Below are 13,770 nucleotides of genomic sequence, written 5' to 3' on the forward strand. Positions count from 1 at the left end.
GAAGACCTTTGGTGGATTAGGATTCTCTCAATTGAAAAGTCTCTCAAGTTTTCTCATGTGGAATCCCAACCATCAATCATGAGAGAGAAAGTGAGAATTAAATTATAATGAAAAGTGGTTGTTGTATTTTAATGGTAGAGATTGAAAATGGAGAAAACTTGAAAAAAATTTCAATGGAGAGGATCCAAATCCGACCTTTGGTTTACTTTCATTTTGATCGTAGATCCATGTCACGCCTCCTTAATAGACAAATTGATTGTCAGCTTTGCATTTAACCGTTAATTTTAAAACTGGCTAATAAAGGTACACATCTAAGGACTATTTTGCATTTTATTCTTAATCAGGAACTATAGTGACGACGAGGAGCAAAGTTAAGAACCAAAACTGTTTCCCCTAAAATAATTGAAAACAGGTGAGGCCTAGATTACCCTCTCTTGTTTAGAGGGTATTTACCCTTTCAAGATATCAATCAATCAAAATGTAATATACAAATGGTAACATTAAATGTCAAATAAATGAGTCAATTTTTTTTATAAAAAAATCAATTTTAATAAGGTAACTTTTAATTTTGGGTTAAATATGTTTTTGGTCCCTATAAATATAACAACTTTTCGTTTTAGTCTCTCTAAAATTTTCCTTCAACTTTTAGTCCCTATAAAATTTTCAATCACTACTTTTGGCCCCTCTTTAAAAGTAAACTCATATGTAGAATTCATATTTTTGAATAAAAATTTTCAGAAAAATTCATAATATTATAAGAATCTCTCCCCAAAAAAATTAGAATTTTTTAACAAAACATGAATTTATTATGAATTTTTACATTTTTTACGGTTAAAAATTCATATTAAATTTGTGTTTTGTTAAAAATTCTAACTACTTTTGTGATTTTTTTTTTAACAATATTCTACACATTTCTGCAGAATTTTATTAAAAAATACAAAAAATAACTTAAAAAGTAGTGACCGGAAATTTTATAGGGACTAAAAGTTGAAGGAAAATTTTAGAGGGACTAAAACGAAAAGTTGGTATATTTATAGGGACCAAAAACATATTTAACCCTTTAATTTTTATTTAATTATATCTAGGTATACAATCTTAATTAATTTACACTATAGGGCTTGTAACAATTAAAATTTCACATCAAATTCAACCCATCATATACGTTCATAAATTTTGTTCCATTCCAAAACCTAGAACACACATAACGTGCAATTTCTTCTTCATTTTTCTTCCCATCTTCATTGTTCAATTCTCTCGTTCCAGAATTGCCTCTGTTTCCAATTATCGTGAGAATCGTTGCCGTCTGTTTGATTCCAGACATCGTGAGATCGCCATTGTTTCCAAAAGCTATATCCACAAATTAACGTTCACCTTATGAAATTCATGTTTGTATTAGCATTATTTATTATTTATTTATTTCACTTTGTCTTCTCTTCCATAGCTTTAACCGACCTCACATTGTGTTCACAATCTCAACAAATGTTCATTTCGGCAACACAAAATACACCAGGAACAAAAACAACATAACGACACAATATAATGATTAGAATAAAACAAATTCCAAAAGTAAATTAATATTCAATATTGTACCAAAAAAATATCAATAATCAACGCATTGAAGATCCATTTATCTTAATCAAACAAACGCAAAATATGTGTGATAAAATACAATTTTATATAATCTCAAACAACTCATTCAAACTCAAAACCCAAATAAAAATGGAAGCATCATTGGAATTCATGCCAAAGTTGAAAATCACCACTGTCGCATTATAAGTGTGAAACGGTTGCAATCAAGTCACGATAGTAGTGAGAAAGAAACGAAAATGAAAAATCAAATCAAGAAGAAAAATCAAGTCACGATACCTGATGTGATTATGGGAACAACACCGATTCTCACAATGTCTGGAATCAAAAGAACGACAACGATTCTCACGATAATTGGAAACGACGGCAATTCTGAAACGAGAGAATTGAACAATCAAGATGGGAAGAAGAATGAAGAAGAAATTGCACGTTATGTGTGTTCTAGGTTTTGGAATAGAACAAAATTTATGAGCGTATGTGGGGTGTGTTTGGTAAAAATAAGCTATAAGCTAGCTGAAATCTGGAAAACTAGCTTATAGCTGATGTCTTATAACTGATAGTTTATAGCTGAAAAGATGGTTTATTAAAATTGAAGTGTTTGGTAAAATTAGTTGTTGAAGTGACTGATAAGTATAAAATGACATAAAATGACATAAAATGACATGTTTATATATATATATATATATATATATATATATATATATGAAGAGGGATCAAATTACACCGCTTAAAAGTTACACCAATGTTACACCGCTCAATATCGTTTTACTCGATGCATATTTTTTAAATTTGACTGTTGGATTGTAAATTTATGTCACGTAGATCATTCACGTAAATTTTTACGAAAATCTAAAATCAATTGATATGTTATAGAGATACAACAAGTTTAACGTTGTTATATAAAGGTCATAAACCGTTAATCTTGATGTATCTAAATGATACAGGAAACAATTTTAGATTTTTGTAAAAAATTTACGTGGATGATCTATGTGATATAAATTTACAATCCAACGGTCAAATTTAAAAAATATGCATCGAGTATAAACGATATCGAGCGGTGTAACATTGGTGTAATTTTATCCCTCCTCTTATATATATATATATATATATATATATATATATATATATATATATATATATATATATAGATTTTTTTCTAAAGTATATATTTTTTAATATTTTAATTTATGGTTAACTATGTTTTGGATCCCTATAAATATTCAAACTTTTGGTTTTAGTCTCCAATAAAATTTCACCAACAATTTGATCTCTGCTTATTTTATTTTATTTTGTACAAAAGAGGGGAAAAGCTCATTGATCTCTACTTTTATGAATCCCAAAAATATGAGGAAAGTGGAAAAAAATGTAAGCAAGAATATATAAAATTTTACAACGTACCGTAGGGTAGTTATAGTTAAATATAAAGCATTTCTTTTAAGAAATATATATAAAGTGTTCATTAAAAAATAAAATAAAGCATGACGGTTTTTTTTCAAAGGAGAAAACCTGGAAGATTTTTTATTAAAAAATAAGCTATGAACTTGGCCGTTACTTTTTAAGCCATGAACATGTTTTATTAAAAAATAATTAAATTAAATTAATAGGGTTAAAATTGGAAGAAAATATAAAAAACTGCCCGCTATAAGCTCAAAAGCTACTTGAAACAACTTCTCAAAAAACGCTATAAGCTAGTGAAAAAATATTTTTACCAAACACATCTTATTATATCAAAACAAGCTTATAAGCTAGTCCAACAAGCTATAAGCTAGCTTATTCGTGTTACCAAACACAACCATGATGGGTTAAATTTGATGTGAAATTTTAATTGTTACAAGCCCTATAGTGTAAATTAATTAAGATTGTATACCTAAATATAATTAAATAAAAATTAAAAGTTGCCTTATTAAAATTGATTTTTTTTTTATAGAAAAAATTGACTCATTTATTTGACATTTAATGTTACATTTGTACATTTCATTTTGATAGGTTGATATCTTGAAGGGGTAAATACCCTCTAAACAAGAGAGGGTAATGTAGAAAAAACCTTGAAAACATGGATGCACCCATGTTTTGTACTATATCAATTCGTGGTTTAGTCTGTGGCAGGAAATAGCAATTATCGGAGAAAAATTGAGTATCATTTTCAGATCCTGGTAGGGGCCAGGGTCCTCCCCTGCTTCAACATTCTTATTTCAATCAATTATTTATAATTACATAGTTGAACACATAAACATAATGATATTAACGAAATCTTCTATTTATATAAGGAAGTTTGGAAACCACACTATATATAATACTATTACACAACAATAACATTCAAAATATAATACATACAACATAACACATCATGGTAAAGATACATATACGAAGTCGTGTTGTATGTTAACACATATAAACAAAAATTCAACAAAGCAGTGCAAATTATTCAAGGACGGGGTAAAAGGATTGTTGCCACTAAAACATACTGTACTAATTAATTTGGAACCCAAACAATGTGATCCTCAGGAAGAAAGTGGCAGACCGAAAGTGTTCCTGGCTTAATTTTGAGGACTTGAAAAGCAAGGTGTTTGGGGTTCCATTTTGAAGTATCTGTGTGGCATACCACTACAGCTTTAACTCTAGTCCCATTATCAGCCTCCAAAGGAACAGAATAAGCTCTTGTGCTCTCTGATTTATGACAATAAAATATAGCATAAGGGTAATTTTGTTTGTGACACACAACAGCCTTATCCCTTGCAGTTAGCTTCATTAATCCTGATTTTAGTGTGTATTTTTTTAACCCTGCACTCTTGTTGTCTACCACCGTAGACACAACCTTAACACTTTTTCCAAGCTTCAAAATGCTAAAATCAACCATGGATTCTAGTGAGGTTGCACAGTATTTTTCCTCGCCTTGAATGCTTGCATCTTCACACTCCTCAATGGTATTCTTCATGATATGAGCCTCCTCTGACTCAGGTTTGACGGAAAACTTATTAAAAATATGAGTTAACTTTTCGGATGAAAACGGTGTTGCAGACGCAACTTGTCGAGGCAAGAATGCGGCTGCATTTGAGCTTCTGATGAAGTTTAAGTTCATTTTTGTTCCAGGATGCAAGTCTTTTTCCAAGAAGAATAATGCTGCTCTAGGGTCATCATGTAATTGAGTCTCAGTGGCAGCATAGTTGTAAGCAAAAGGCGAGTGTGGACCAACTACAACAGTTGCAGGTTTCCCCTTTCTCTTATGGCCTGCATTTACAGAAACTCCTCCACCACCAACGTTGACATTAGCACCTCTTCCTGCATGGACATTTACACCTCCTTTTCCAACATGCACTGAGTTTCCTTTGGGTTTTCCTTTGTCAGTATCAACACTTACACCACCTTTCCCTACACCCACATTTGTGCTTTTGTCTTCCATCCAATCTGCATAGTAATTATAATTATAAATAACGAATTTAGCGCAAAACAACTTCAAATATTGTATTTAACAAAAGATTATCTTAATTGGAAAAAAAAGTTTTAATACAGTTTTAAATGTATAATAGTCTATTGTTAGTCCTTTACCATAGAATGAACCATGAACTTGAACAATACATGTACTAACCAGGGTGGAGGATATCAGTTATGGCTTTTGGCATTGGCGTGGTAGGAAGCATCGACTTCCAGTAAAGTTCAGGAGGTAGAGCAGCATGAGTTGCAACCAATACAAGCTGCAAATTAAATTAAGAATACAGAAACTCGTTAGTATCAATTATCGTAAGCAATTGGATTGAATATAGTATGTAGGGATTGTAATTTGTGCAGTGATATATTTTCTTATATTTTTTTCTTTGTAATTTAAGTTAAACATGGTTCCAGTAAACAAAAGTTAATTATAGTTAAGAGTTAAGACGAACAAAATGAAAGCCGAGATAAAATTTAAAAGAATCATTGTTCGGATTATGGAATGAAAATTAGTGATAACAACACTCTCTTTTCAATACTCTTTCTAACAATCAATATTTTATTAACTTAGCTCAAAATGGATCTCACACTTTAAAAATGGATCTCACTTAAAATTGTGAGAAATATATTTCAAGCTATTCTCTTTCAATTAATGTTGTATCTATTTGTTTTATGTTTTCTTGAATTTGAAGTACACGGGATGAAAATAATTTACTCTCAATTTTATTTTGTCCCATAACATTACAAAATATATCAATGATATATAGTTTTCATATCTTATCTTATTTTTAATCTCATTATAAATATTATTTTAGGCGTAAAAATGCAATTTTTTGTCACCATACTTTCAAAAAATATAATAAAAAATTGGTCCCCCTATATATTTTAAACTAATATTTTGGTCCTAATTTCATTTTTATTTCCGTCCCATTTCGGAGTCATTTTAACTGATGTTATCACAAGATTTATATGGTTACATTGAATATCCAAGCCAACAAAATAATGTCTAATAAATATTGTCACACCATTAAGGAAAATGCTAGATATCAAGAATGGATTTTCTTGATGAATTCAAGAATGACATGGCAGAATAATCACCCTTAGATTTTAATCTTATTTATTAAAGTTTCATAAAAAAAATATATATAACACCCACCACCCCATGATTTCCGGCCAGGCTGAGATTTTATTGGCTAACATTAATTTCGGGACAAATTCTTGATAAAATCTTTCTTGATAAATAGCATTGCTCCACCATTAATGAATAGACTACATCAACAAAAATATATGAAGCATGACAAAAAATCGACTTTTAAAAAGGAGAACCAAAACGTTTTAAAAAAAAATAATAGGAACAAAAGTACATTTAAACCATTATTTTATCATATATTTCCTCAAATATTACTTAAAACTAGATATAAAACTATCTCATCTGATCAATATTTGTCAAGTATATGTATCTTTATTCTCTAAAAGAAAAGTATATTTATCTTTATTTTTTTAAGCAAGTATATGTATCTTTAAAAAAAAAAATTAAGCAAGTATATGTATCTTTTTATTTTTAAGAAGCCAAAAAAATATCATTAAAAGCAAAATACAAACATAAGGTATGATCAAAACAAAATAAGAAAAATAAAATAAATTACCCATCACAGAGTCAAGACCAAAGCAACACAAAAATGTGCACCACCAAAACTAGGCATGGCAACAAAACCCGTGCCCATGGGTACCCGTCCAAACCAACCCGGATTTGACGGATTTTCCCCGATTTGACTGGGTTTGGGTATGGGTTTGGGTTTTTCCCGATTTCAAAATATGGGTACGGGACGGGTAACGGGGATATATATATCCACCCCGAACCCATACCCAAACGCTACCCGATTGTAGAAAGGTTATATTTTTGCATAGTTTTAAAACCCGGCTCGGACCGGCCGGTCCGACCGGTTGGACCGTGAACCGGTGGTATAACCGGTTCGGGTCTCAAATTGGATCGGTTATGCAGTTGACTCGGCGTGAACCGGTTGACTCGACCGGTTTTTTGAAAAAACCGGTAAACCGGCGGTTACTCAACTCGGACCGGGTCAAGCAATTTCTTAAATAAAAAATAAATAAAAAAGAAGAAGAAGAAGTGTAGAACGACGTTGCAGTGTATCATAGCTTCACTTGAGAGAAAATACAAAATAATTGAAGAAGAAGAGCATTAAAGATCTGTTTAGAAAAGAAGAAATGAGTACGGCGGCGTTTTCAACTTTCAAGTTTCAGTTTTAGAGATATGTGGTGTGGGTGATTCATAACTAGGGTTATTATGCATTGCAATAGTGGGCTTGGGCTATTTTGTTTTTTCCATTTATTAGTTTTCAAACATAGCCCAATTTTATGTTTTAACGATAATTGTCATGATATAAGAACTTTCATTGATATTTAAAGATCAACTGTAAGAAAATGTTAAAATGAGCGCAAATTGTTGGATAATGCATTACAACATTACCATTGAAGCTTAAAAAAACTCTTTTTTTACTAAAAATTGATTCATTGCGGGTATGGGGATGGGGCGGAAATACCCAAAACCATTGGGGACGGGGATGAGATTCAATTTCTCATCCCCGTTGGATATGGGTAGGGTAACGTGTAAGTATATGGGAGTAGGGGATGAGGATGGGGAAGGCAAAACCCGTCCCCATCCCACCCCATTGTCATGCCTAACCAAAACATAAACAAAACAACTAAGTATATATGCGCCACCAAACCAAACAACAACGAGGAAAACATAAAACCAAAACACTCCTCAACACCCAGACAATCAAAATGGTCTAACCACAATTGATTTAAATCATAACCAAAGCCTTTTAAACATACACCATAATATTATCAACTAAGAATAACTTTTGAATTTATTTACCAAAAAAAAAAATATTGAATTGAATAACCAAAAGATACTGCCCACTTCCTTCAAAAAAAAAAAAAAAGATACTGCCCACTTCTCTAGCTATATAGCCTACAGTAACAAGAATAACAATTTCCTAATACAAATAAAGGAGAAACAAATCGAGCAATTATAGTTAATTACATATATATAAACCACAACTTGAAGAGAAATATTTCTAGTAAAAAAACACGACTGTTTAAAAGTTGAAGCTCACATTGAGTATCGTTAAAACGGGTAGAAGAAGGTAGTTCATACTGGGAAGCTTTAAAGCTGGAACCTAAAGCTTGGTTGCAAATACAGCTTGGATACAATGATATGTTCTCAATGTGTCCTAAATGCATATTTATAAGCCTACGACAGTAGTTAGTTTTTATTTTATTTTAGGAGGATAGTAGTTAGTTCTTGTAAACCAAATAGGAGTTGATACTTAATTTGAATTATTAATATATCTCAAATTATTTGTTATTTTATAAGAGAGTTTTTTTCGGGTTAAATAATTTTTGTTCCTTATAAATACTAGCGTCAAGATAGGTAATGAAGTGAAGGGTAAAAGTGAGGAAAATATATTACACCAAAACACAATATTTTTATATATAAGGTCAAAATAATTTTTTTTTCACTACCAAAAAAATATATTTTTTTATAGTGTCCAACATCATTTCTATTATTGTTGATTGTTCAACCTATTTTATTTACAATGTTCTTATACTTTAATGAGATTTAAATTAATTTTTAATTGATAATTTAAATAATATTATAAAAAATATATAATAGTTTAAATAAAGGGTAAAAATGAAATAAAAAGTTCAATCTAAAAGGAGAGGTTGAAGATAGTGTAAAAAAGATATCCAGTGGAGAGACTATCATAACACATATGGTTCTCATTGATATTAGACCGTCATGGATCAATCTAATGCTTGTCCATACTAAACGCCACCTGAACCCAAATGATTGGGTGGAGCTTATATAAATTTTAACCAATAGAATAAAGTGGGCTAGCACTCATAAATTTATTCAATCTATAATTAATGTTATATATAATTTAAAGAATTTATTTGAATGTATTGACAATGTAAAAAAAAACGTAAATTCACTCACGTTTCATAATTTAAATATGTGTGTATATTTTTAGAGAATCATATTATGACATATATAAATAGTGAAATATGATTAGACATATGTGTAATTTTTCTTCACCAAATTAAATGTGTCTTTTTTTTATGTATAATATCATTCATACAAATTAAACTTTAATTTTTTTTCGTACAGAAAACTCTAATTTACTTAAATCAATAACTTTAACTTAATAATTAGAATTCATTAATTTATACTTGCCGATTCATATCTTCAACCAAAACAGGCAAGGACTAAATGGAAGGTAGGTCAAAGTTACCAAACAGACGACAGAGGTGTCTTAGTAAAAGAAAGAAGAAAATGCATGTTCACATCAACAAGAAAAAAGGCAACACTGACATGTTAAATACTAGTGATGAAAAAATAATGAATTATTTAGGAGGTGGGTGAATAGCCGTTTTCAAATATATATCATCGAATCAAGCTATTGATTAATTTCTCTATTAGCCATTGATCCATCGATGATTGCATGCATACTTCACCTCATTGACATGATATAAGCATATTGCACACGTTAACCTCGCTTCTCTTACCTTTGCAGATAGTGTATTTGTTGAGCATTGCTATATTTGACGACAGGAATCCTCACGAGAGCATCACAAATACGAGTTTAGCCAATGAGTATGTAGTGCCTAGCGGAAAACACGATGGAATGGTGGAGAACACGAAAGCCAAAGCCATTAAAATTTGCCAACTGTCTCATGAACTCATTTGCCATGAATTCTTTCGCTACACATAGCATTATTGATATTTGTTTCCTGAAAATGCTCTTTATAACAAGAGAAATGATATTTTGACAACCACTTTTTGACAACTTTTGGATAACGTTCTCTCTCATACTCACATGATGTTGTTATCCTCTCTCTTCACTTTTCTCTCTCCATTGTTTTTGACCAATAAGAAGTGAGAAAAACAAGGTTGTCAACAAAGTTGTCATCAAATGGATGTCAAAATATCATTACTCTTATAACAAAGCATGCTTTCACGGCACCCTTAAAAATTAGACTACTTTTTTTTTTACAGGGAAAAAAATTGGTCAAATGCATCTAAAGGTCCTTTAAGTTTTTCGTTTTTCCCAAAGTGATCCTTTAAGTTTCAAAAGTCCCAAACAAGTCCTTTTAGTTTTTGAATCGTTTCAAACAAGCCCTATTGTAGATAGCATAGTTGGTAATTGCTTCCTTGAACTCATCTTTGGTACCAAATTTGGCTCCTAACACCCACTTAAAATTAGTCATGTTTTTAGGTATGACAAATGGTGGATAATGTCTTTTGTTGCTATCATCTGAATCATCACCATCATCCTCTAAAATGACTTGTTTGAAACGATTCAAAAACTAAAAGGACTTGTTTGGGACTTTTGACACTTAAAGGACTTGTTTTGGACTTTTGAAACTTAAAGGATTACTTTGGGAAAAACGAAAAAACTTAAAGGACCTTTAGATGCATTTGACCAAAAAAAATTCATTAAAAGGTGTTTGGCAATAAATCAAACGCCAAGACAACATCAATACAATTGAGAGTATCTTCAATCCATACATCCTCATGATGAGATGATCATCATTGAATTAATAGCTAGCCCTAAAATATATAATGATCATCTTTAAGTTAAGAGTAACTAGCCATGAGATGACTTCTTATTCATCCGAATTTGAATACATAACATTCAACTTCTTTAACCCTTAACTCAAACTAATTCAGCTACCTACCTCCTCTAACCACTATATATCTAGTGTAATTTCATCCATTTAACCAATCTATTAATATGAAGACATTCAATATAAGGAGTCACTGACCTTTAATCAAATTATCAACTTTGATATAATTATTGGTTTTTTTCTTCAATGTAATAATTATAGGGTTGTGACGAAACTCTATGCACAGCTTGCAATGAAATAACGTATTAAATCTTATGAAATAGTCCTTCTGAAATTAAATATAAAGTAAAGTAGTAGTTAAAAAGTCAATGTATGTAATTAAAAATTTAGGTCACGTACATTCATTTTTCAACTACCTTATTTGCTTATTTTTCATTTCAAAAGAGTATACATGGTCAGCTCACATCAAATGTTAAAATTTCAGCACATGGTCACAACTCACAACTAAGAAGCAGTGGGTTTATATAACCTGGCTAAAAAGAATGCTCTAGTCCACTACTATTAGCATGTCTTTTCTTTATAACTACTATTACTAGTACTCATTTCTGTTAGGCTTTTGTAAAACCCCTGTATTTTACTTATTAATCTTTGGTGGGGAAAGATGGTATCCACTGATTGAAGCAAATTGTTATTACTTCACGTTAAATTAGTTTATGAAAGCAAATCATTAGTTAATGAAAATATTTGTGGTTTGAGTCATTAGTTTATGAAAGCAAATCATTAGTTAATGAAAATATTTGTGGTTTGAGTCATTAAGGAAGTCAATTTCGGGCATTGGGCTTTACATTTGGCAACCCAACAATGGTGGGGCGGTTTACCTGTTCAATATAAGAAAAATGCTTTTCTCACATACCCAATTGCTAATTGTTCTCCCACACTAGTAAAAGACAATTATACCCACAACGATATCAAATGTTACTGACTCTTACGTTGAGAACTCGACAGCAGTTAACTGCCATCAGAGGTATAATGGTTTTTTACTAATGTAAAAGAGCAATTTGGTGTGTGAGAAAAACAATTGTCTCAATATAATCTCCCCCAATGGGCTTGCTTTGGATCTTTATTTGATTACTCTTACATTTGAACATGTATAAAATAGTTCGACCAAAAAAAATGTATAAACTATACTATATATAAATAAAATAACCTCTTTTAGCTCTTTTGAGCTGTCTTTTTCTCTTTTCGAAAATGCTCACAATTTTCAATACAAATTACACATGTAACAAATATATAAGAATAGACTTAAATATTAAAAAAAAATGAAAAAAAACACGATAAAAAGGGAAGGGGTGCTACGACGGTTAGGTTAGAAGAGAGAGGTGAGAGCGTTTTTAGAGAGATGATTGACAATAGATGTCAAATATGATAGTTATTATTTTTAATTTATTTGCATGTAGACATTCAAAAAGATTTTAGATATTTTATCCAAGCTCAAAAATATGATACTGAAAGTTCCAGTTGCTCTACAAAAATCGAATGATATTGTGTAATTCTAGAAAGAATTTAGGAGAACCCAACCACAAAATTTTAAACACAGTGGAAAAAGTTTTGTTCGGATAATGGTTTTCAATCTGCACATAAATTCAAGTTTGACTTTTAAAATTTGATGTAAAGAATTTGACTATTGATTGAGTCGCTTTGTTGTTGATGGAAGCTTAAATTAGCCAAAGTCGATCGAGTTCTGAGGGAGGAATTGTGTCCCTCAGTTGTGGGTTCTCTAACTTCTCCAATAAAACATTAAGTATAGTTATTTTTGGGTTTTTTAAACCACACTAAGAAATGCATACAATGTGGCCTTTTAGTCAAATAATACATGTCCAATTTCAATATATAATTTGGTATTCATATCCAAAAATAAGCCTTTTAGTCAAAAAATGTGGCCTGTAACATTGAGCATTTGTTTGACTTCAATCTCCTCTTCTCGGCATGTTTTGTTGACATGGTATGTGGTGTGCAACTCCATTAAAGATCGTGTCTTCTCCCTCATTCGTCAAATCAACTAGTGATGCTAAGAACAGAGAATGTGAGTCTATCACATTATTGTTCAACATAAGTTCTATATAACACGAGATGAATGTTGACCAGAGGAAAACATGTTATGGAAAGCAAAACATGGGGGAGAGTGTTTCAATTAGTTAATGTAGAGATAAAGATCCAACAGTGGTAGTTGATTTGTCAAAAAATCTCGTACATGTTTATTGTTGTACCATAAAGCATTTTTCATTGTTCAATCTCACTATGTTCTCACTCAGTTTTGAGTTAGTTGTGTTGAGAAAGAATCAGATATATCTCCTTCGACTGCTTCAACATCACCTAACTTTCGTTCGGCTGAGAGGCTTCTTCACCTAATAGTTTTATCCCCTATTTACCATGATCAACTAACATGATTATTTTCACGTGTAAACACACTCAACATATCATTGTCATGCATGGAACATAATAAGACAAAAAACACATTACACACCAATATTCTCCTATTTTCAAAAACAATAAATAAGGATCGAAATGTCACTCATCCTCTTATATTAAATATTAGAGGCCGTATTATATATTATCGTGCTGTACGAATGTGCTTTGAAATCATGGAGAAAATATATCTCCATGCCTGTCTAATCAATCCCTTGGAGCTTAATTATGAAATGATTAAAGTTGCGCACATTAAAAAACATGAGAAGAAGTATTGTCAAAAAAATGTATGAGAAGAAGTGGCGAATATGGCCCCATACGGATAGTGTCTATTAGTTGCTCCATATAGAGATCAGTGGAGGAAATGATTTTTCCGGTAAAGTCACAACCCTAGCATCATCTTTAAGGGAGGTGTATTAGACATGGAGAAGGTGGTGGTAGAAATAAAAAATGCAATATTGGCTAAGACACTGGGTAATAAGAGTAAAACATAATGTTCAATTCAAGAAAAAAGAGTAAAAACATAATGTTAAGTTTTACTCAAATTATTAATGCAATAGTAATCCAATTGTATGTCTTCAAAGCTTCTAATTTTTTTTTTTTTTTTTGGTTACAACAATGCAAACAGAAACAGGA

General features: G+C 31.0%; 1 protein-coding gene across 1 annotated transcript; it reads right to left on the reverse strand.

Annotated features, from left to right (window-relative positions):
• Window positions 1–3,828: 3,828 nt before the first annotated feature.
• On the reverse strand, window positions 3,829–8,256 carry LOC146942669 (BURP domain protein RD22-like). Its single transcript, XM_085756731.1, has 3 exons — window positions 8,154–8,256; window positions 5,174–5,279; window positions 3,829–4,992 (listed from the first exon to the last, which is right to left on the reverse strand). The coding sequence occupies exons 1-3, from the start codon at window positions 8,190–8,192 to the stop codon at window positions 4,061–4,063; spliced, it is 1,077 nt and encodes a 358-aa protein (XP_085612857.1). The 5' UTR covers window positions 8,193–8,256; the 3' UTR covers window positions 3,829–4,060.
• Window positions 8,257–13,770: the final 5,514 nt, after the last annotated feature.

This window comes from Medicago sativa, chromosome 3 (genome assembly GCF_051527215.1).
Source record: "Medicago sativa cultivar Bolivia chromosome 3, Bolivia_mono, whole genome shotgun sequence".
Lineage (NCBI taxonomy): Eukaryota > Viridiplantae > Streptophyta > Magnoliopsida > Fabales > Fabaceae > Medicago > Medicago sativa.